Source organism: Fundulus heteroclitus, chromosome 17 (assembly GCF_011125445.2).
Source record: "Fundulus heteroclitus isolate FHET01 chromosome 17, MU-UCD_Fhet_4.1, whole genome shotgun sequence".
Lineage (NCBI taxonomy): Eukaryota > Metazoa > Chordata > Actinopteri > Cyprinodontiformes > Fundulidae > Fundulus > Fundulus heteroclitus.
The window spans coordinates 306,966-332,959 of record NC_046377.1 but is presented as its reverse complement, the minus strand read 5'-3'; the positions used below and the strand labels follow the sequence as shown (position 1 = coordinate 332,959).

The window sequence follows — 25,994 nt, the reverse complement described above, 5'->3', positions numbered from 1 at the left end:
AATAAAGATGGTATGGTATATTCTCCTGGCCCAGCCTGTCAGTCTAGGAGAACATCCATGTCTTGGTAGGTCTGCAGGTAATCCATCTTCTCTGCATGTTCAGATGATGGATTGAACAGAGCTCTGGGAGACGTTCAAAGCAGGGTAATATTATAGAACCTAACCGTGCTTTAAGCTTCTGCACACCTGTCTGTTTGGTCTTCATGATGCTGTTCATTCCATAATGTTCTCAGACAAACCACTGAGGCCAGAAACAGAACAGCCGCATTTAGACTCAGATTAAACTAGAAAGAGCTGGACTTAGTTTTTTGATTGGGTGATTGCTGGAGTTTTTAAGGGTATTAGAATAATAGAGTAGAATATCAGTGCAAGCCATATTTTGCACAGCTTGGTGTTGCTCTTTCATATCAAATCCCAATCAAAGGTATTGAAGTTTATGGATGTAATGTGTGACTATTTGGAAAGGTACAAGGGGTACAATAGTTTAGCAAGGAACAGCATAGGTATAAATGATTTACACCTAATTATCTAATTAATGGGGAGTTTTTCTTCCCACTGTCGCTTCATGCTTGCTCAGTATGAGGGATTGCTGCAAAGCCATGTACAATGCAGATGACTCTTCCTGTGGCTCTACGCTTCCCCAGTGAATGCTGCTTGTCGGGACTTTGATGCAATCAACTGGTTTCCTTATATAGGACATTTTTGACCAATCTGTATAATCTGACCCAATCTGTATAATATGATTGAACTTGACTTTGTAAAGTGCCTTGAGATGACATCTTTCATGATTTGGCGCTATATAAATAAAATTGAATTGAATTGAATTAAAAATCAACCATTATTACAACACTAAAGACCAATAAGCAGTCAGGTTTGTTCAGCAGGATTTGATATCTGTCCCATGACATGACACCGTGATGTAGCAGTGGTGTTATAGCAGTGTGGGTTCAGATGTAGCTGTATGAGAACGTATTGTTCTTTTCTTGACTTTCTGTCAGCACTGAAGAATTCATGTCCAATCAATAATTTCATGACCTGGAAAATTTAGAGGCCTATTGCAAATTAAGAAATCATCTCATGCACTACATGATATTTTCCTTTCTGAAGCTACCCTTCAACCATCTGTCAGTTTATGAGTACAATATAAAACAGCAGACATTGTGGACTAATTTTGACTGAATTTAAAGAAATTAAATTACAAACAGAATCACACGAACATGTACCTATGTTGGTGTTATGACAAAACAACTCTGCTAGTTGAGGACCATGTTCACTTTCATATACAGTATATAGAATGTGAGCGTTCAAGGGAAAGCATGAACTTTAATGTTGTTTCTCTACGTTTCACTTTGTTTTCCCTTTCTTAGATGCAAGTAGTGGATATCTGCTTCCCCCCATCCTCTCCTTACATTTTAGAGGTTGGGTGGTGGGGGTGAGGATATGGTGGGGTTGCAGTGAGGAGGATAAAGGACTGTGTGGAACTGTACCTGGAGGAAACTTACTAAAGTGGGCCATGGTTATTCACCATCTCGTCTCATTCCCCGGAGACCGCATGAATGTACACGCTCACTGACAATCCCACAGGACTCGAGACTTTCCTATATCTGTGCTTTATTCTTTTTTTCTTTTCTATTTTTGCACATTTCTTTCCCAGCGTGTTTCTGTACTGTGCTTTTTATTGTGGCCTCTCGTTCCTACTTCTTCCCGAGTCTCCTGTTTCTTCAGCTACCTCGGTCTGCGGGGATGTCTTTTCTGCTTGATACTAATTTAAACTTCTTTCGCTGTCAGCCTCCTACTGCAGAACTTTTGTTATTTATCCGTATTGTTTTACACATGCCCTCACGCTCACCCTCTCTCCTCGTTTGCTCTTTTTTTTCCCCTTCTCAGGGTGGACCCGATGCCCCACGACACTCCCAAACCACCGGGTTACACGCGCTTTGTGTGCATTTCTGACACTCATTCCCGCACAGACGCCATCCAGATGCCGTACGGGGACGTGTTTATCCATGCTGGAGACTTCACTGAGCTCGGGCTACCCTCTGAGGTCAAAAAGTTCAATGACTGGCTAGGTTAGTAAAGCCTTGGTTCTATTACTTCTGTGGGGCAGGTGTTTAAAATGGACCGCTATAATTCTTACTTTGACTATAAATCATCTGCGGTGTCTCAGAAATCTTGTATAGGCTTACTTTTTTATCATGCATAAATTTGAACTGAAGTTTCAAAGTAAAAAGATGACTCTGTTTAATGCAGCAATTTCTCCCAGCGCACCATGCTTTCTAAAAATCTATTTTGTAACTTTTGCTCTGGTTGGATTTGTTTCCTTCAGTAGTATGCTCAAGGACATCTGAGAATGTTCAATGAATTTATAGACTCAGGGCAGAGCTTTATTCCTTTTTCTAAACCTTTACCCAGAACAGCAATGCTTTGTAGCATCTAAAGTCTGCCAGATGTTCACTGAATTAACTTCTGCTTCTGCTCACAGTGAAAACTTTAGTAAACCAAAAATTTACTCAATGCTCAAGTTATTGAACAGAATTTACCACTGTTGCTCTTTGGGTTGCTTAAATATAAATATAAACCTACAGTTACAGGAAAGGATTTGAATTTGGGATTTTTTTAAGATGCCTTTGAACTGTTCTTTTTGATGGTGGAATCAAGACACAAACTATTGAAATCAGTTTAAAAGAGTGTGGCTCAAATTTTTTTTTTATTGAATGCAGATTTTCTCTTATCCAAACAGGTTAAAAATTATATGTACAGGATCCAATATGCATAAAATACACCCCGACTAATATTTAGTTTTATGTCCTCAACTTGCATAGAAACATCCCACTTTTGTAGCCATTAGCAAAGCCCTGGCATTTTCCTGAACAAATTCTTCTTGACAGAATTGGTAGAGCTCAATGGTCTATAAAACTTCACTTATGTCTAGTTTAACTATACTGCACAGAATAAAAACAAAGGTCGTCCCCAGGAAAGACAAAACATCTAGTTTGTCTACAGAAATATTCTTCCAATTAAATCCAGTCACACTATGATTCAAAATCAGTTGCATCCATTCTATTTCAATGTTATTTGTAAGTGCAATCAAATTGTGTTCATTATGCCAGTTGATAAAAAAATATATATTTAAGGAAACCCAAAAGCATTGCTAACCGTGCAGCAATTCCTCCTCCTGAACCAGCACTTGTGATGGTGAGGAGGTAATAAACATTGAGTCTTTAACTTTGCAGCAATCCCTCGTACTGAGTATATCAATGGTGGAGAGGATTCTTCCTGTTAAAAGAAGGAAGAAACAGGAAGGACACTCCTTACTGTACAGTCTCCTATTCTCTGTTACCTATATATTTACCCTTTCTGTGTATCTGCATGCACCATTTACCTGTCAGTTTGACGCTCTTACACTTAAATATTCTATATTATTTCTATTAAATTCTTCTAAATCTCCAGCTTAGTTGAGTAGCCATTAGTCAGAAGGTTGACAATGACCCCAGGAAGCACAGGATCTTTCTGCAACTTGTTCAGGGAAAGGTATCCAAATATTAGTTGGGGTGTGTGTGTATATTTGAGCAAAAGGTTTGGAGTTTTAATTTTACATTCTACATAAGACAATGGCTTTTCTGTGTATGGATGGTTAACAAAACAAAAGCTAATCCACAAAAATAAAACCGCAAAAGTTGTGTTTGTGGTTATATAATTAACTCCAGATGACATAATACTCAGGAGAAAACAAAATAGTGGAAAAAGACGCTGGCAGTCCACAAATGGATCTGGGTAACGTATAGAAGGATGACAGGTAGTGGCTTCTGTACTTAGAGCTTCTCAAATTTCCAAAGGAAGGAAGCTTGTGCTTTTTTTTCCTGCTTTTGTATCTGTTCGTCACGAGCTGGAGTGTATTGGAGAACCTAAAAGCAGGCAGAATTTCAGATAGGTTAAAGGAGAAAATATGATCTGAACCATGAAGAAGCAATTTTAAATAATAAATAAGCATTAAACCTCCCTAGGCAGGTTTGTTGTGGTTCCATGTGCCTTCCATCTGAAGATGATGGATCTGATGGTGTTCCCGGGGAACATCTGGGTATTTTTTTCTAACCCAACATTGACTCGTTGGGTGAGTTCCTTGGTCTTCATGGTGTGATGCCTCTTGCTTAGTGCCGCTGCAGCCTCTGAGGCCTTTCAGAAAAGGTGTGTTTAAACTGACAGATGATGACTTAGACTGCACACAGGTGGACTTTATCTCACTAACTATGGGACTTTTGAAGGAAAATTGGTTGAAGCAGAACTTTTTAGGGACTTCATAGCAAAGGGGGTGGATATACATGCACGTGACAATTTTCTGCTATCATTTTTTGAAAATCTTTTTATATATATTTTTTTCTCATATCACTTCAGAAACCAAAGAGTATTTTGTGCAGATCCATCACATGAAAATAAATGTAAACATTTTTGAGTTAGTCACAGTGCACGGTATGTGAATCAGACAGGAAGTGAAATCATCCAAGGTTTTGAAAAAGTACTTCATCACATACCAAAGTAAAGCTGATCAGCCAGTGAACATGTAGCTAAAGCACACACAGCTGGCCATGGGCGATTTCCCATGTGACTGAACATGGCAAATCGCCCATGGCCAATCCACCAAAGAGTTCTTTGGTGGATTCCCATGTTAAACCATTGCCTGTACACAAAGTCACCAACTGGATAACCGCCGTATGACTGATTATGTTTGAGCTCAACAGGTTATTTAACTCTGACTGATTTCTTAATATTAGAAGATGCATACTTTGGTTGAGGAAAATATGTTAATCTGTCTCCGAAGGGTCAAAGGATTAGCATGCATCAAGCAAAGAAAACACCTAAGGAGATTGCTGAAACTACTACATTTGAAGAACAATCCGACACATTAAGGACTAGCAGTATAGTGGGAAAATATAATCTTAGTGGAAGAAACGCACTTCTAAATCCTGAATAATCATGATTCGCATTCACCCAAACCTTTTGGTGAAATGAAATCATAAATAAACAACAGAGCCTATAGCTATGACAGCATTTCCACACTCACAACGCAAGGAAAACCCAGGGGACTGGGATTAAATATCTGTGTAGCCCAGAGGAAACCTCTGATCAGTGATGCTAAATGGGAAAAAAAAGAATTATAAGGGCTGGACTCTGGAGCAATGGAAGAACGTCATGTGGTCTGATGAGTCCAGACTGAGTGATGAAAGCAGCATGCGGTGACATACCCATCATGCTTTGTGCCTACCATCCAGGGCGGAGGGTTCTGTGTGCTGTTGTTCAGGTCAAAGTTAGGTCATATTGCATCCCCGAACAATGGTCAGCAGAATATAGCCAAAGGTGAGTAGTAAATGGTTACATCTACCTGAGTAACCTTTGGGGAGTAGGGTGACTGCACCAGACTTTTTACTTCCTGATGATATTTTGAAGTAAGACTATTATGCCCACTTCTTCACTGTGAGGAACAAGCTGTGCATGCACAGACACGCCCACACAGTTCTCATGTATCCTGATGCATCTCAATAGTCCAGATGGAAAAATCTAAAATAGTTGAGTAGGCCCTCTGGACGGGTTCTCCTTTGTTGAAACGTTGCGTCTCTTCCCCAACAAACTTTGTCGGTCTTGAGGAGTTTCTGGTAAACTCATCCTTATAAGCGGTACTTTTCCATAGTTGATCAATAAGTTTAATTGTTACAATCAAAACTGGTTGCTCACATGCCTAACAACTTCTCATTAGTGCTCTGATGGCAGGGGGCCGAGTCATACTCGGTACTTTTATATGGCTGAGTTCACCTGAATTTCTCTGACGGAAGAGGTCTCCTGTGATAGGAGACCAAAGATTTCAGCAGAGAAGAACCCGTCCAGAGGTCCTACTCAAGGTTGTTTTCTGATTTTTCTAACTGTTGAGTGTGCTGCACTAGTAGCTGGCAGGAAAATATTTAGTGGACAGTATATCCTGAGGCAGTTTGCAGTGTTCAAACATGCATACACCACCAACTGGACCTGTGGATTTTTAAAACTTGTAAAAGAGTGAGATGTGGAAATGTTGGTTTCTTAAATATTAATTTGAATATTTAAACAGTGTCAGGGTTTTGTTTACCGATAAACTCAGGATGCACACACGGGACTAAAAGTTTGAGAGTCTTTATTACAAGGTTGATGAATGGAGGTTTGATGAGGCCAGAGGAGCTGGTTGCACAGAAACGGAGTGAAGGGGATGGCAGGAGCTGACGGCCCGGAGACAGAGAGTCCACACTTGCTAAGAGCTGCTCTGCTAGCAGGCCTCATAGCCACTCAGGTTAGCAGTTCATTGGAGACACCGGGGCACAGAGCTGAGCTTCACCAGGGCGTCTAGTCAGGTTAGCAGAACTTGAGAGACACCAGGACACAGAGCAGAACCTCTCCAGGAACAAACAGTGAATGAACAGTCTTTAGCGTGACTGACAGGACTAACCTTAACAACAGGAGCAAAACAAAGCTTCCAAGGCAAAACGGGGACTGGCATGGAGAGGTGTGGAATGATGACGGCCCAGTCCTGAACTGAAGGCAGAGGGAGGTTTAAATAGAGAACTAACAGGTGAAACCAGGGTCTGACTAATTAACCAGCAAATGATATCAGGTGTGACTGACTGCTGAGGAGGTGAGGTGAAGATTGACAGAAAATAACTGATGACTGAAAACTAACAATAAATAAAGTCAAACCTAACCCAAAAGAGATGAAAAAATGAAAATAACAGAAAAACAAAGCCAAACCAAAACTCAACCATGACAAACAGTTTATTTTAACCTATCTTTAACTTAAGTATTTAACAATTACATTCATTAAATATGTTTTTTCTTGAGTAAGCTTTTGAATGACTACTTTTGATTTCTACCTAGGAAATATTATTGTGACTGCTTCTGCTTCTTGAGTACGGTTTGAAGATACTCTTTGCACCTCTGAATATATTGAACGACCAGGTTATTCCATCAGTGAGGTTCTTCTTCCCTGATGGCACAGGCATATTTCAAAATGATAATGTGTGGATTCACGGGGTCAATTCGTACAAAAGTGGTTTAAGGTGCCCGAGGCATCGTTTTCACACATGGATTGGCCTCCACAGGGTCCAGAGAGAATCTATCCGACGTGTTTGAGAAGAACCTGCTCAGTGGTCTGACTCACTCATCGTTTCTGCAAGATGTTGAGGAAAATTCAATGCAACTCTGTGAAGGAAATAAATTTAGTCTCGCTGCAAAACCCCAATAAAAACAAGCCATAGTGCATGTGTGCTGTGATCAAAGTTAAAGATGGTCAAAAGCAAATTAGTGTTTGACTTTTTTTGGAGGAGGTGTATTCTTACTTCTGGGGTGTGTAGTTTAAATGCATTTTGACGCTGTTATTTGAAAGTAGGAGGGTGAGAAGCCTTTCCTAAGCTTGATGTATAACTTGTTTATTCACTGTTAAAGATGTGGCAAAAGGAAAAAGCTTTATCAGACCAAAAGGAAATCCCAGGATCAAAACAGCAATTTTGTGATTATAGGCTGGACCATTTAATAATACCACAATCGCTTATCACCTATTATACATTTGAAAAACCCATCTATTGATTTCTATGGGACTTTTTTTTAAGAAAGTATCAACATTTTAAATAAGTCCTGGAATATTTGAATGGTGGAAACAGCTAAATAATTTGCAGAAGTAATGAATATAAAAATATTTAGAAAGTCTGTGAAGAGCAAGAGGACCTTAGTTGTTTAAATGCTTTGACATTTCTAATGAGTGTGTTGTCTGTGAACATTTTTGAACATACATTTATTTTATTTTTTTCAAAAATTTGTAAAAGAACTTTAACAGAATCCAGCCATGCCTCTGGAGGCAAAGAAGAGCCCAGGTGGGGCCCTATTGCCCCCCCCCCCCCACCCACCCGGAAGCATCTTCCCACTACTGAGTGAGGACATTTTATCAGCCTTCATGATATCTGTAATGAAAAGCCTTATTTACAAAGATGGGTTATGAAGTGGAATAAAATCTCAGAATTAACAGCAGCCCAAGCAGCTCCGCTATTATGCGGCCCACTCCATCATGATTGTTGCTGGAACAAAAACCTTCCCAGGACTGCCGGAGGTCTGCTGTGTGAGAGTCTGGGAGCCTTTGTGTGTTCATGTCGTTCTCTGGGGAAGTCAGAGAGGTAGGACTGGGGGTGAGCGGGGGGGGGACATCCTGCCCCTCCCCTGTTTATTCACATATAGAGGAGCTACAGGGAGTGTGAGCTGCAAATCCGCCCGCCTGTACTCCAGCAGCGGGCGAGGCGATGGGAGAGATGGGGATGAGAAGATAAACCGAGCCAAAAGCACCTGCTGCCACCTCTGAAGTTAGACACCCCTCCCTCCATGCCTTCCTCACTCCTCTCCTCTCCTATTATCCCCCCCCCCCTACAACGCTGCCATCTTCCTCTGCTCATATAAATATTTATAATGTAGCTCCGTTCCTTCCTGTCTTCACGCTGCAGATGAACAGAACTCCTGCTGCTTATTGTCCCGAAGAGATTCAGTGTGTGATCAGCTGTAGTGGATTTATTTGTGACGGCTCTCTCCACAAACTGCCTAGCCGCAAATGATCCTGTTCCCAAACAGGTTTCTTCTCCTTACTTTGTTCTTTATTTTGTCGCCTTTTCTCTTTTCCTCCCATTTCCTCTCCTTTTCATACTCGCTTCCTTGCCTCCTTCATTTGTTATTTTCTGTGGAGATTTTCCTTCTTCCAGTTTCTCTTTCTCCTTCGTATTTTCCAGCTGGTTCGCTCCCATTCCAGTCCTTCCCCGTTCCACTCCCTCTCACTTGGTACAATTCTTCTTTTGGCTTTTATTTTTAGCAGGAAGTCAGCCGGCTCTTGGGGGTGGGGGTGGGGGGGGGGGCGGCTGGCATCCACTCAAGGCTTTTGTCAGGGGATGGCAACGTTGCAGGAGAGGCAGGAAAAGAAAGGAAGGAGAGAATGAGTGAGGAGGTAGGAGTTGGGATTCATGCAGGGACAGTGATTGGCCATGGAGGAGATGATGAGAAAAGGGACTGGAGGTATGGTAAGTCTGGTGATGGGGGGAGGATTACACTTTTTTTCCCCTGCCATACCTGGAGGAGCTCAGGGTTTTAAAACATAGAGGTTGATTCCACGACTTACTACCCCCCCCCCCTCCCCATTTTTGTCACTGTCATAGAAAACCATGTAGTTACTGCTGTCAGTCACTCAGAAAAGGCAGGGGAAGTGTGTGTGTGTGTGTGTGTGTGTGTGTGTCTTCCTCCATTCTCCTCTTCTAATATCTTCTGTATAGTTTTTTCCCCATATGTTATGCACAGTATTCATTCCCTGAATTAGTGTGATGTTATGAGTTTCCTTGTCAGTGATTTCTGACATCATCTGTTTTGTGTTGCAGGTTAATTATGTGTGTAGTCCTATCACAAGTTGTTTTACGTGATCATTTTAGATCGTTATTTATTTATTTTAAGTCCAGCACATCTAAGCTGAAGTCTGAGCCCTTTACAGTATCTGACATTCTAAAGGGTTTTCATAACCTGGCATTTTCTAAGCATAATATCAGATTTTTTTTGGCTATGTATCCTGTGGCCTCTTTTTTTATATTTATCTTTGACACCGGTGTTAGCATCTGCAGCTCAAAGCAAAAAGGCAAACGGGTGAAAGCAGGACTGATAAAGGTTGGGGTCATCGCAAGTGCTTTTGTTGTCATCTGGGCCACTTAAAGCAGACATGAGGCTTTAAAGCTAGCGTCGACGATTTTTCCAGAAGTTTCCCAAGTCCCTTTTTAAATGACAGCGAATGCTCAAGACCCTCTTACCTTGCTCTTTTGCTCTTCAGGGGGATCGGTTGAAAAAATCTCCTAAATCCACTCAGGTCTATTTCTGTCTACTGAGTCCTTCCTCTTCTTCTCATAAGCATGAACGTGGTTTGCTTCTTGCAACTTTCAGCCATGTTCAAAGTCTACAGTGAGAGCAGCGGAGCTACAATGAACAGCAAACCGCTAAGCTAACTGCTAAGCTAACCGCATAAATAAACAGATAAACTGCCGTTACGTGAGTGTGTCAGAATGATTGGCATGTGGGACAACAAATAGATGAGGCAATAAAAAAAAGTTGAGGGACAGAGTGGGAGTGGGAGCAGGAACCCAACTCAAATCACACTTTTAAGTTGAACATTCTGTTTTTATCTGAATATGCCATTTTATCTATCATTAATTGCATAGTATTTTCCCCTTTCTGATAAGTTAATTATCTTCTGCTTTACAACTTGACTTTGAATTAGCTTTTTATCTGTATTATTCAATCTAATGTGTAAGTCCGGTGTTTTCTGTGTATGTGTTTTTGCCACTATCATGCCTAATTTCAAGGTTCAAGGACAGCTGTTGTTGGTGTCTTTTGACCAAAGACAGCCTGCGATAAATATCTGACTGTGTCACATATTTAGAATGAATATCTCATTATGGGACAGCTGCTTCCACCTATGTCTACTAATCAGACCTGGTATGAACATCGAATCAATTCCAGTCAGGGATAACCCATCCTGTTTGTAAGCAAACACAACGCCACACAGAGCATCAACCTGTGAACATGCATCCTCATTTGGGCCCCAACGCATTTTTTGTTCCTGTTAGATTTTTTTTTTTTCCTGTGCTTGCAGTGGACTTTGATGCGCTGAACTAAGAACATTTGGTTGAACTAATTTTTTTTTTATTATTTATGATTGGACAGTGACAATTGATTTGACCTTTTTAATTTATTGCTGGACTTTTTTTAAACTAGATTTATTTGATTGTGGCTATATTTCGGAAGGATTTGAGATCGAAGAGTAGTGAATGAACAGCTGATTTTGTTGGTTTATATTAAATCCAGCTGGTGTTGTAGATTGATGGCTTTGACATTTGTCATGAGCAATTTGGTACGAAACGTTGATCATACAAGGTGCATACACCAAACCGACGCCACACCAAAGTTTATTTGATTTAAGGCACATAGTGTGTTGTGGAGTAGTCTTAGAAGATTGCTAAAATGGCACAGCACATGTAAACACTCAGTAATGGGATGTAGGGCTGAGACAACATTAAAGGACCTATATGTAAGATATTTGTTGTAAAATCAACCTAAATTATTCTCATGTGTCACCTGGGATAGAAGTAACATTAACGATCAGTTTTCTCCATTAATAATGTCTAAGTCAAGTTTTCTTCATTCAAACTTAGAGGTACGGTGCAGAACTACTTTGGTTCAGTGGGTAGCCCTTCTTTACTTCCTGGTTCCTCAGCCAATCCTTTTAGAGTTTCCAGGGTTCCCAGAAAAGAGCACAGAATTTGGTATTTTATCTTGGCAAAGGGGCAGCAGCCAGCAACATGGAAGCCAGTAAGAGAAGAAGAGCAGATATACACAGAATACAATATCATAGACCTGTCCTGTGTTGGTAAAAATTCTAAATAGCAACACACCATTTAAAAACGGCATATTAGATTGTTGTGATAGGCAAGCTGTAGTACTGATTTAAGCCACAAGGAGTCAGTATTATTTATTGCTCCTTTAAGACGCCATTATATTTCTCATCAGGAGTCTTTTTCATGGCGTTTTATTCCGTTTCTGTCATTATGGAACTTGGTCTATTCAAGTAATTCTAACAACCTGTTAGAATTATGTATGAGACCAATTTGGAAGTACGAAACCTGCAGTTTTTGTTTTGCACGGCTACGTTGTCAGCAAAGAAACTGCACATCAGGCCTGCTGACAGCACTTGGTCAGAAAACCACTGGATTTGTCTCTACCTTGTTCAGATTATTGCTCTGGCAGCATTTTAGTGACAGTGACAGACAAGCTGTGTCAAACTGTGAGAACACAAAGAGTAGCAAGTCGTTAGTCCAGCACCAACAGTAAGCTCTGTAGCAGATTCCAACTTTAGCACTGTTAGCAGCTAAAGGGCTGTTTCACAGTTTGAAATGACTGCAGTTGGTTAAAAACAATTATGTTGAGACCTAGACTGATCAAATTCTTCACTGGATGAGACTCTTTGAAGCAGTTTGTTACAAATGAATTTGACCCCCTTTAAACTATACAAACAGAAAAACTATGTTAAATCTGGACTCCACACTGATTGATAACTATTTAAAACACTAATGGTGATTTGTGAAACTATTGCTTTGTTATCCAAACACAAAAAGGGGTAGGATCTCTCTAAAATATTGCTAAAGTCTCAGATTCTAATAAAGCCAACATTGTGTATCCTCTCATCTTTTGAGCTGTAATACATTATGTCTGCCCGTATTAAAGGTAACAAATTTGACAGGAATCCATTACAATATAATGTCACAGAAACATTTTTATCTAAATGCTTTCAAAGTGCAGACCTAATAATTGAATTAGCCATAACCATGTGATTTAAAGTTTAGTGTGCAGGAATTATGCCTAAGACTCTTATTGCAGAGGTTTGAATGAAGTCGTGTCTCAGTTCAATAGCTTCTTTGACACTTGACAAAAAAATATCTTGCCAACGTGCTTTAGGCAAAAAGCCTTGTATTATTTCTACTCTTGTTCCAATAAACCTCGGTAAAATGCTGTGACTCCAACATATCAGATGAGTTGATTTAACAACCGCTCTGAAGAGGCCAAACAGAGCTGTAGAAGTTACCTTTCATTCACTACAGCTGTTAGGCAGCTAGGAGCAGCTGGAGGCAGAAAACCACTCCTGTCATTTCTTCCTTTGTGTTCAAATAAAAACATCTTCAGAAAGTCCTCAAGTTCTATCAGTTCTAACATCCAAAGCTACGTTTGACTCTTGTGCTCTTTGGAGGCTGAAATAACTCCCTTTACTTTCTTCGCCTTCTGTTTGCCTCTGCAGCGCAGCATTTAAGATGTCCTATTTGATGAACAATAAAATGGCAAGGCAAGGCAAATTTATTTGTATAGCACATTTCAGTACAGAGACAATGCAAAGTGCTTTACGTGATTAAAATATAGGAAAATAAAACAGAATAAAAGCAAGTAGGAATCAAATGTAGAAACAAAATAGAACATGGGACTATAGAAACTAAAAACAAACATTAAAAACAGTTGGACTACAAAGTTGAACTAATGATGTTTCAGTAGAACAGTTTAACTAGAGCAGTCGAAGGCAACCCTAAACAAATGTGTTTTTAATTTTGATTTAAAGGAACTCAGGCTTTCTGCACTTTTACAGTTTTCTGGAAGTTGTTCTGGTTGATATACTGATAACAAGTCTGTAATGTATTTAGGTGCTAAGCCATTCAGGGATTTATAGACTAACAGAAGTATTTTAAAGTCTATTCTCAGAGATACAGGGAGCCAGTGTAAGGACTTTAGAACTGGGGTGATGTGCTCTACTTTCTTAGTCTTAGTGAGGACGCGGGCAGCAGCGTTCTGGATCAGCTGCAGCTGTCTGATCCACTTTTTAGGTAGACCTGTGAAAACACCGTTGCAGTAATCAATTCGACTAAAAATAAACGCATTGGTTTAATTTTTCCAGATCCTGCTGAGACATCAGTCCTTTAATCCTAGAACTGTTCTTCAGGTGATAGAAAGCCGACCTTGTAATTGTCTTTAGATGCTGGAGGTTCAGGTCTGAGTCCATCACTACAACCAGATTTCAAGCCTGATCAGTGGTTTCTAGCTGAAGCGACTGAAGCTGTGTGCTAACTTTTGATCTCTCCTCTATTGGTCCAAAAATGATTATTTCTCTTCTGTTTTTATTCAATTGAAGAAATATTTGGCACATCCATGCATTGATTTTTTCTAGGCATTTACTCAGTGCTTGAACTGGTTCATAGTGACCTGGTGACATGGTGACGTAGAGCTAGACAGCATTTTCAATAGACCAATATGTTTTAATGTAATTTCAATGTAACAAAAGGAGGATTTTACAACGGTGACCTATGGTCACAGTTTCCTCCTTTTTACAGCTGCTAAGCAAGCTGATAACTTTTTATATCTCTTGAGACACTTGAAAGATTGTCTTTTTACAAAGACCTCTGACAGATAACTAGGCAGAGGTAAAAAGGTAGATTTTAGGAAAAGTAAGCTCTAGATAAGGATTAGGCCGAGGCTAGGTCGATAAGTTTAAGTAAAAATGGAATAGGAAGGGGGTAAAATTTGGTGAGAGAGACTAGCAGATCTTGGCAGGAGCACTGCAGTCCAAACGCCTCCAATAATGGCGTCTTGAATCGTCTTTCTAGACACGCTCAAACTTGCAAAAGCTCCCTCTGCAACAAACACTCAGGTTTGCTGAGGCAACACTTGTGTTTTTGTTTGTGTCCTCCCATCTCTAGACTGTTGAGCCATCTTTATTCATGCCATGTGATAGTGTGAGCAGGCTGTAGATGTCAGAAATATGCCGTCTTTAAACGAGGAGCTTGTTTTCTTTGGACTTGGTCACAAAAAGCTGTGCAGCAAAAAGGGCTGCTTTCATGTTGAAAAGCTAAGTTAAGCTCTCGGTCACCCACCACCTGCCTATTTGCAGTGGTATTGTTAATCGTTTTATGTAAAATGTATTTGTAGATGCAGAACATATGAACTGTAAAAAATATCTCCAGATGTTTAATTTATTTCCCTATATTTGGACATGGACCAGTTTAGAAATGATTAAAAGGCAACTGTTCGTCTTTAAAGGAAACAGTTTTCTCTTGCTCCAGGAATGCTTTTGGTTTTTGACAGCAGGAGATGTTATTGTTGTTGTCATTGTTTTTACACACAGTCTAATTTTGTTCCATTAAGAACCCAGCTCTTTGGCTCTTTCACTAATTTCCCACCCTGTCCTGTGCCTAATGTAATTTTTCTTTGGCTGTTTGGAGCCACAAATGGATTTTTTCTTAGTTACAGTGGATAAAGAGGCTCTCTGATGTGGAGCACATCATGTTATTTCACTCACAGAATGACTAGCTGGGAGACTAGTTTTTATTATTTCACATGTTGTCATGTTCTTACAGTTTTGGGCTACAGGTTCAGGACTTACAGAACCATTTCAATAAGTTCTAAGGGCAATGCATAGGGGATTGATTTTAGAGTAATAAAGGAGTTTCAAACATTTGTTTCTGCAAACCAAAACCTTTTGTCAGGATTCTTGCGAATAATTCTGCTTTTCTAAAAAACTGCATTTTGGGTCTTCATTAGTTGTAGACATAATCATCACAATTAAACCGATTAATTCGTTGTATAATGAATGTTTGAAATTTTTTTATTTTTTTATTGGATTATTAAAATAGATTTAGACTTTTTGACTATATTTAATTGACTGTGATGCACCTATGGACTTTTTTAGGCCAACACTGCTGTGCTGAAAAATGTTCTTGACTTGACAGCGTTTATTATTTATGAACCTAAAAGTAGCGTTCAAACAGTGCTTGACACCCATATGCAAGTTATCTGTTATGCAATCACTAGGAAATACCCATCAGCGACAATGAAACAACAACGGCGGATGTAACAAATGTTCATTGGTTGAGTCTCCTTCTGAACAAGCCGAATGATTCCACTGGGATGTAGTGGTGACCTGTTCAGGGCGGACCCCGGCTCTGGCCCATTGACTGCTGGGGACATATTTGCACCCTACCGCCCACGACCTTACATGGATAAACAAATATAGATGATGAATGGATGGATGACAATTCCTTCCAAAACCAGTTGGAGAGCTGCAGGACCCAGACAGCTACGAGACATATGGAATATATGTTTGAAACCTTTTTTCATCCTTTTTTTTCACTTTGTCGCTTGCTGTTGATTCTCTTTCTATTTAGGGCAGTTCAGACCACCAAACAACATAGTTAGGCTTAGGTTTCATGGCCTCCTGGCTAGGGTTAAGCAGTAAGTTCAGGAGTAGGCAGCATTAGATCCACATCATTTGGATTTTGACACTGGAATGCTCAATGTCATTATATTTGGTCAATCCATTGAAATAAAATAAGCAATTAACCAACTAACACATCATCTTATTATTGTAAACGACATAGAAAAGCAGTTCAAGTTCCATAGATGAGGGACAAAGATTTCTATGCTAAATCCAGAGGTGGGGAATTTGGCATCAGGAAAGTAACCCCCCCCCCCCCCCCCCCTGCCTGCTTTTCCCTCATCCTGGTCACTCAACCAGGTGATTTTAGCCCCTGTTTATGCTGTGGAGTTGGAAATGCAAATGGTTGTAACTAATCTCTGGACTGGCTTTTTACTTCATGTACCTGGATTCCCCACCTCCTACTATTATATTTGGTCACATATTACTTCTTTAGCTTTCTTTTGCTATTTTTTTTTTTTTACAACGATTTAAGGTATGTTTTATAGACAGATAATTTAGAATACACAGTTCTTAGCTTATTAGCAAGTCTACATCTTTAAATCTTATAATCTTAGATAAAACATATAATTTGGGGATCAAACAATAAATGGATAATGGTTTCGCCCAAAGGGGTTAATAACATTCCAGTAATGTTGCAGAAAAAATGCCAGGGTCTCCAGGGATGTGATTATTTATGTTAGCTCCCTGTTTGTTACACTTATATTCTGGTCATCCCTAGATCCTCGTGTTATCATCTGTTTAGTTTTCCGTTCAGCATTTAAGTTAATCATATATTTGGGTGTTTGCTCGATTAGTTCCAGACTGGTTAGCTATGTTATTTTACTACCTTAGTAGTGCTCTTTGGTTCTTATTTTAATGCTCGCCTTTCTTTAGTTCTGTTTCTGTTCAGTATAAATTCTAATGCACTTTTTTACTGTTAGATTAAGCTCCAGTGTTAGTTAGCTTCTGTTCATCATTAGTTCTTTTGTCTGTTAGATTTGTCCCTTCTTAGTAGTTTATTTAGGTTTCCCCCCATGTGTGGGCCATTGCTCTAATTCCCTGTTAGATTCTGTTATTCTCTGCACCTGCAGGTCCGTTGCCGCTCTTATCCCGCAGCTGATTGTTTCTCTCAGTTAATCTGTGCCCAATTATCCACCTATTGTTCCCACTGTCTCGTCCTCTTTAAATTCAGCTCACTCTATCAGACACATTGTCAGGTCCTCCATCATCTGGATTCTACATGCCATACCCTCCATTATATGATGGGGAAGCAAAACCCCAGAGATTTGAAGTTCTGTGTGCAGTACAACTGTTACTGTGAGGGTTTGAAGGAAGTTGCCATATTTTATCTGCTGTTTTGACTCTTGACAAAAATATCTGGTCAGTGTGCTTTAGGCAGCAAAACATATTAATTTGACTGTTGTGCCAGGTATAATTAAACTCTCAATAAAATGCCATTAGTGTACCGATATACATGAGGTGCTTACAAGTTGAACAAACAAACGCAACCAAAAGGTAGGTAATTGCCCAAACTCTTGTTATAGTTATATTACCAGGTGACCCCATTATTCTTTTGATGTCATTAGAGCAGCCTGCTTTTGTGTTACTCTGACAAGAAGAATATTAATTCAATGGAGGCATTAAAAAGCTGTGAAACCAACACATTTAACTTCAGTTAATGTAAAATTATTTTAGTACAGCTTTAAAACAATGCTCATAATGTGACATTAGTGTGGGACCTGTTTTAAATCGCAAAACAAGGCTCTGCTTTTCCAATATTTGTTTCACTGTCCACCTCTTAAATGTTACTGTGCTTCGCTTTTTCACTCAAGGCTGCAAGGTTCACAGCCTTTAGCATCTTTTCTGCAATCCCTTATTTAAAGGCTGCTCTGTTCCTCTCTACTTGTTGAATAATAAATGAGTAGAGACCATGATGCAATTGCCATGTAGTCATTTTAAATGCAAGTAAGTATGAGTTGATTTTTTTTTTCTGGTCAGGAAATAGAGACAGTGGCTTTCTCTGCTGTTGTGGCCATATTTTGAACCTCCATTCTTATATTTGGGTTTTACTGTGTGATCTCATATCTGTACATCATTTTAGCATCTTCATCTTCCCTCATTCTTCTCCTGGATTGCTTCAGCTCTATAACGGTGAAGGCATTAAACTTTCATAACTGCTGTCTTTTTATGGTATGTTGTATTTCTTCTTTCCCTCCCTCTTTTCCTCTTGTCTTTCCCTTGTCACATTTCTTTTCTTTTTAGCATTTTGTTGCTTATGTCTCTTTTTTGTTTTCCTCCTATTCTGCGTTTGTCTTTTCTAATTTCACTTTTTGTTTACCTCCCATCATTTTTTATTTTATATATATATATATATATATATATATATATATATATATATATATATATATATATATATATATATATATATATATATATATATATATATATATATATATATATATATATATATATATATCCGAGAACTGCACCATACGTTTGGGCACCTATTGCCACCTGTCTCTCATTGCTTTGGCAATTTTCTGTCCACATGCTTAACTAATATGTGCTATCTAAATGTCTGTGCATGCAGAAAGATTAAATCAGCTGTGAAATGCTCACAGAAACATTTCCACTATTTTTTTTTAAACTATTGAATTTTTAGGAAACATTAAAAAGACAGTGGAGCAGAGTTCTCTCTGGGCTAGCATCATTAAATAAATCAATGGATGGATGAATGAATGGATGAATGAATGAATGAATGAATGAATGAATGAATGAATGAAAATAAACATAGCTTTTAGCCTCTCTTTCAAAGGGAAGGCAGCATTTTACAAACAAAGGCCCAGCTGGTGGAGAAATGAACAAGGAGCAGGTGAAGGAAGTCAGTAGCACTGGAGCCTCCCTGAGTGCAGACAAAGCAGAAGGTGATAATTCTGCTTAAAGTCCAACTGTGTTTGGTGAAGTTTAATGGATTAACCTGGGAGCCACATGTGTTATGGTATCTTGGTGAAGTTTAATGGATTAACCTGGGAGCCACATGTGTTATGGTATCTTGATGAAGTTACATGGAATGCTGTGGGATGGACGTGGCTTCGTGTCCGGCTCCTTGTCTCGGTCGTGGGTTGGCTCTCAGGACTGATTCTTTCTGGGGAACAGGGGTCTGTATGGTTCAGACAGGCTGGCTGACTAGAGTATTTTTTTATCCTTCCTTCCCCACGGATGGTCCGGAGGGTGGACGGGTGGTTTGGGAGGGGGGTGAAGGGGGTGGGGGGTTGGTCTGTGTTTGCGGCCTATCTCTACCTGCCGGTTATCTCTGGCCCCGCGGACTATGGTGGTCCGCAGAGCCTCCCTCTCTGGGTGGCTTTTTGGAGAGCGGGGGTGCCTATTGGAGTTAGCGAGGGAGCTGACCTCCTGGGAGGGCATGTTGCTCCCTAGTCCTTCCTCTCCATCCCCGAACACCTCCCTCCGCCTGCTCCATCACGTTGCCACACATATAGGACTTGGGGGCGTCGCTGGGAAGGTGGGGGAGTTGTTGGGTTGTGCCGGGTACCCCCCTTTTTTGGCCCTCCTGCTTTTAAATGCCCTTGAGAACAAAGTGCAACAACGCCACATTAAGGCAGGCAGAGGTAGGCTCAGGGTGTTTCTCACACCCCTGTTCTCCAATTGCCATCCGGAGGTCGGGCCAGGAGGAGGAGCGGGCCACCTGGTCGGGTCTGGGCGCTTTGGTTCATGTTGGTCCCATCTCCAGATGGATGGGCCCGTGAATCATCTGTGCTGGTATCGTGGGTGGGGGGTTAGGGCTGGAGTATGGATCAGGCAGGTTGGGTTGTGTTGTCGTCGTCCCCCCCCCCCCCCCCCCCCCCCCATCTTGATGTTGGGGTTCATCTCCTGAGTCTGGGGACTGGATTCCCATCTAGGGTGCCAGTGCCTGGTCCTGGGAGTATAGGATGCATTTGGTGAGCGTGAGTGTGTGTACTGTGTCCCTTTTTTTATGGGTAAGCGTGTTTGCATGAGGGGGCACTAGGGTTGGAATTTGTGATTGTGACTGTGTACCTGGTTTTCTGTTTGTCTTTATTCAGGTTGGGTTTGGGCTGCTCCCTCTCCTGGGACATCTCAGGTCTCTAAGTATGGAGGCCATCTTCTAGTTCCCCTGGCGTCTGCCTCAGTGCTCGGGGGGGGGGGGGGGGGTGTGTGTTACTTTGTTTCCTCACCACCACTGTTGAGCATTTGTCTTATGGATAAACCTTACATACACAAGTGCACTCTCACAAACACCTACAGGTGCTTGGATTCAGGTACTTACAGACTCTAATACAGAAAACCTTTTAGCTGTCACTTTATACATTTCAAATTAAATAAAATGTATATTCTTCAGTGATGGCATCAGGGCATTGGTTGTTTGTACCTGGAAACACATTATTGGTTGGTTTTGCTGTTCTTTTCATATGTCTCTCTTTGCCGGTGTAGAAGCAGACTCAGAGGACGTTATATTGCTTTCTCCCGTTCCTCCCTTTTTCTTTCACCTTTTCTCTCTTTTAGCATTTTGTCTCATCTGTTTCTCTCCTTTTTTTCCTTCCTCTTCTACCTTCCCATTTCTGTGTCCACTGATCATGAAGGACTCCCAGCATAAAATCTAATAAAGCTGTATGCATATATAAATCAAGCGGAGCACTATCTCGAAAGCAGTAATGCTCCACTTGTGAAAGTAACATCTGTTGGGCTCTTGGTTTGGTTTTAAGACAGCAATTCTTAATGCTGCAATGCTAGACAGGACAAACAATAAAAAGAAAATAAGAAGAAAATAAAGGGCATGGAAAGCAGAAAACGGTGGCATTGTGTAGCCCAGCAAGACACTTTGGTTGTACCACCCCGGTTGAATAGAGCAGGTCACCTTTGTTCCACTCCTGTTTCCACTGAAAACCCAATTTACAAAAGTTTAGTTTAGAAATGTAATCTTTCGCTTTGTTGGAACACATTTAAATGAGTGTAGCATTAGACTTGTCGGTGCAACACCCATGGGCTATGTGCACAAGAACACCTGCACCTGTTACCTGCTGTTCCTACAGGGCTCAGCACTGCCCCCTATTAGTGCCGCACAAAACTTTCTGCCTCACTCAGAAAGTTTTCATTGCCCGTTTATGGTCAATTACAAAGTATACATATGTCACACACATTCTTTAAATATTTTAGACAGACTGTGGAACATCAGCATGTTTAGTACGTGTCTAAATAATAATATGCATGAAACATGAAGCACAGAGCCATCAGAGTGGAGGCAAAGCTCCTCGCTGCCTCAACTCGCCCTTTGCTCATGTATTTCAACAGGTAATGCAGAAATTTTGAAATTTTAACCATAAAACCATTTGAAAATAAATAAATAGATTCAGATATGGAACAGTCGAGTGGACAAACTGATTTTATTTTTCAGTGTTACTATTTTACTTGTCATGATAACTGGTGAGGCACTAACTCTCCTGCTCGCCCTGACTGCACATCACCTGGCCAAATAACGCGGTTTTATCAAAGACCAAAAGTCTGCATTAGGCAAACATCTTGATTAAAAAAACATTTAACTGTCTGAACTGTGTTAAAAGAGCGTTGCTGCTTTTTAAAATTCACAATACAAAATGTATGACTGTGGAATGCGACAAAAGTCTGATTTAAATGGTGAAGTAAAAAAAAAAAAATAGAATCCAACATCTGTCCTGTTCAACGAGGGTGAGCTACACAGGAAAATCTCTGCCTTGCTCCGCTGTTGCTTTAATGGTGAGTGAAATTAACTCAATGTGATCACAAATTAGAACAGTGCAGGTTTGGATGAACTACTACTACAATATCTGCTACATTCTATACTTCAGTCCATCGCTGAATAATTGAGTTAAAGAGATGCTTCGCTCCACTTTCTTTTACAATCTGCTGTGGTGCACTTGAAATGTCTACCGCTTATTGAGTTACAAACACCATTTTTACATAATTCCCTCGCTGATACAGAAACATGTGGTTCTTAAATTGGAAGCCTGATCAAGTCATGACTGGAATTCTAAATTGATTACAATAATAGCAAAAAGTTAAATATTTCCTCTATATCACTTTGATCCCCTTACTGCTTCTGCTGTGTTTGTAGCTGATGTTAAATCTTTTGTTAAAGAAGACCGTGTTTGCCTCTGCATGTGTTTAATGAAATCTGCTTTGAATATCCATCCATCTTCTGTACCCTCTTAATCTGTGTAGGGTCATTAAGTAGGCAGATGAATATTTCCAGCTATCATTGGTGTAGAGGAGGGATATACCTTGCCCAGGTCGCCAGTCTATCACAGGGCTTGATTGTGTCAAAACTCTAATTAATAACTAAATCTCCCAAACTAAAAAGGAAACTCTTCTAAAAAGCCTGTTGTAGGATTTCTCTTATTAATTATTAATATTATTATTCATATTATCACATGACTCTGATTCCTGTGCATGCGTGGGTTCTCTCTGGGTAGTCCGGCTTCCTCCCACAGTCCAAAAACATGACTGTTAGGTTAATTGGCCTCTCTAAATTCTCTTTAGGTGTGAGTGCGAGAATGGTTGTTTGTCCTGTCTGTCTCTGTGTTGCCCTGTGATAGACTGGCAACCTGTCCAGGGTGTACCCCGCCTCTCGCCCATTAAAAGCTGGAGATAGGGACCAACGCCCCTCACGACCCCAGTAGGGATAAGCGTGTTGGATAATGGATGGATGGATCTGATTCCCTTTTTTTTTTTTTTTTTGCAAAGATACAAAACGTTCACTCCACGTGAAAATCAAAATAAAGCTTTAATTAAGAAGCTGTTAACTAGGTCTGTCATGATAACAAATTTTGCTCGATGATAACGTTTTCTAAAAATGATTGTGATAAACCATATTCTTGTTATTTGGAGACCCTTTTCAACTAATATGATAATGGCATAATAATGCAAGTATAACCTCCGGACCTACCAGCTCAGATAAATTAAGCAGGCGGCGTTATTTGGTTTAAAAACACCCACACACACACACACACACACACACACACACACACACACACACACACACACACACACACACACACACACACACACACACACACACACACACACACACACACACTAGCTGTTATTAGCTTGATGCACACTACGGTACCTGGTTAAGGGCAGCACCCCATGGAGCTACACCAGTGGCAGCTTGAAACGACATTTAAAAAGAGTTTTGACATTGAAAAATGAACCACTGAAAAATGAGACATTGTAAAATCAAACACTCAAAAGTCAAACCCTCCCTCTCATCCACAATGCTCCTCGCGATTCCCCAGGCGCCTCCAGCAAGCTACCAGACCAGTACCGCCAGGTTTCCCCCATTTTCTGTGGGAAACCCTGGTGAGCTTTAACCCCGCCTACACTGAGGAAAGGAGAAAGGAGTGGTGAGCAGAAACCGATGCAGCGTACTGAAACCTTTTTGCTATCCCGTCTCAGAGAGAGGAGACGGTGTAGGTACCAGATGGGCTCGGGGGCCTGCGCTTCCCGATGACATCATTATATGGCAACTCCACTCAAACAAACTACATTGCGCCCGCTGTCTCCATTTGTTACAAATCAATTTTATTTTGTTAATTTACGGTTATTTTCCAGTAACTTAATAGAGACATGAAAACTTTTAACATCATTTTGAAATGCTTGTGTGGTAGTCTGACAATTTAATCGGTAATTTTGCAGGATCAAAGTTACATTTTAAGAGAAATTTCCTTCATCCAATTTAAAAAAAAAAAAGTTGTGAAGGGAAACTAAATCATAAACTCTTTTCATTGTTAATAAAAGTCTGCAGCCATTTTAATTTTATCACGGCATTCATCACTTTAAAATCAATAACGTTTATTCCTCCTTTTTCTACTGATATTACTATGTCGTTCTTTCTGATCACATGTTGTTTATTATTCCAGATGAAATTGTGATGAATTTGATAATTTTTTATTGTAGTATTTGGTACATTTAAGATATATGCTGGATAAATTAATCTGGCTATCCCTTCCGTTTTTGTTAACAATATTCTTCTAAAAATTTAGCCAACTGTCAAATATTTGTTGATTTTTTTTGTAAAATGGCTTGAATATTTGTTCTGTCATTTTCAGTGTGGTCCTTGTTAATCATTATCCCTAAATATTTTACGTCATTTTTTATCAATTAAAGTGGGTTGATTATTTTGAATTGCTAAGATTTCACATTTTTCTATGTTCATCTTTAAGCCTGAAGCTTTTGAGAAAAAATAAACCGCTAAATTAACTAAATAAAATTGATTTGTTACAAATGCAGACCGCGGGCTCAATGTAGTTTGTTTGAGTGGCGTTGCCATAATGTGACGTCATCGGGAGACGCAGGGACCATGGAGAATTTCTTCGTAAAATTGTCCGTTTACAAACCGCAATCCCGCTCTCGAAGAAAATCTACACCCCACTATAATTACTTTAGTAAGTTGTCCAGACCAATCACAATGTTTTGCGTAATTGTGCAAACGTTAAACCAATCATGTATAGTGACGTCATCAGAAGGCGCAGGGCCCCGAGCAGATCTGACCACCCGAGCCGATCTGGTAGCCTCGTGAGACCATCCTGATCTTGCGAGCTTTCAGGGTTTCACTCGCAGATCAGTCTGGCTACTCTCCGTTAAAGAAAATTTGGAGCCGTTCACCAAACGAACGTCCAATCAGCGTTGGCTTTGAGGCGGGTTGAGGTGTGACGCAACGGGAAGCGCGACAGTTCAGTCTAAACAACATGGCGGCTTCAGCCGATGAAACTAGCGTTAGCGTGGCTATCGAGCAAGTTTTATCGGAATTACAGAGTATTTCTTTGCTGAGCTAACGAGCCTTTACCTGCAGCAGCAAGAGTAGCTTGGCTTGTGATTGTGTTGAAGCATGTTGACGAGTACGTCATATGCTTCGTTGATCTGATTGGTTTAATTGGCCCGTCTATCACCAACATAGGCCAATCAGCTAACCAGTATATTCGCCCCTTCCCAAAATTACTTCAACGGAAGGTTTCCAGATGAATATGCGGAGCAAATCTATCTGGCGGAGTCAGGTAACCGATCAGGTACCTACACCGGAAACACAAGGGGAAATAAGTAAGCATGCCTGCGCAACTTAAATTAATGGTGAATAAAATGTATCATGCGATTAATTGATTATCGCAACACACCTACTGATAACAATATTATTCATTATTTATTAAATTACTTTTTTTTTTTTGACAACTTGATGCAAACAAGGGTTGGTCATTTGTTACCTACAGTGATAATAGCGTAACACTATTGATATAATAGAAAGGCAAAGTTTAACATAAAGCTGGCTTTCCTTGACCACTTTACTAACCATCCTAGCTGTGGAACAGCTAAAATGTAGCGTTAGCATGGGTTGTTACTTTGCCACAAGGGCCTGCTGTGTGAAGCAGTTTAACAACACACCAATCAACAAGTGCTTTGCAGCTCCTATATGAGCTTGCTAATGAGTCTTTTGTGCGTGGTGTGTCTTTGTGACCCTGGAACGTCAGTCTTCAGATTAATCTAGAGGTTTTATTTACTAGCCCCGATGATCAAACGCAAGTTTGTCTGTCCCTGCAGTCATGTGGATGTGGAAATCCTAAATAGCACTGACGAATAGGTGAACAGAATTTCTGCAAAATGGCAAAGCATAAAAGGGATGTCATTTAACATTAATTTAATTTGGCACAACAGAAGACTGAACCCAGGCCTGGGGTGGATGGCGTGTCGCCAAGTACCTTAATTCGCCAGTATTTATCAGAAGCCCACGCTGCTTGTCTTAAAAGTTGCAGCTTAATCTTCCGCCATATTATCCTGGAGGCGACGTTTGTCACACTGAACAAGGAAGTGGAGCAGACAGAATGAAAGAGAGAGATGGAATGCAGGAGACAGAGAGGAGGCAGACCACCTACGAGGATGCTTGATGATGCACTGCATCTGTCTTTGTCTCTGCCTCTGTGTGAGCGTCTTCGGATGTGTCTGCGTGCGAAATGCTTTATGTTTGCTGTGGACATTGTAAAGTGTTAGGAAGTTCTGCTGGACTCAGATAAAATTACGGTTTTGGATGCATGGCGGCGCAGTAGGTGGTGTTTATGTACCCTCTCTCATAATTGCTGGCTGTCTTTGTTTTATGTCTGCTTGTACAAGTGTGTGTGTGTGT

General features: G+C 40.3%; 1 protein-coding gene across 1 annotated transcript in view; it reads left to right on the top strand.

The window, feature by feature from the left end:
- mpped1 (metallophosphoesterase domain containing 1) overlaps positions 1 to 25,994 on the top strand; it is a 116,504-nt gene that overhangs the window by 16,045 nt on the left and 74,465 nt on the right. Inside the window, exon 3 of the mRNA XM_012876772.3 lies at positions 1,888 to 2,069. Within this exon, the coding sequence (XP_012732226.1) occupies positions 1,888 to 2,069 (182 nt within the window). The remainder of the gene's footprint in view (positions 1 to 1,887; positions 2,070 to 25,994) is intronic.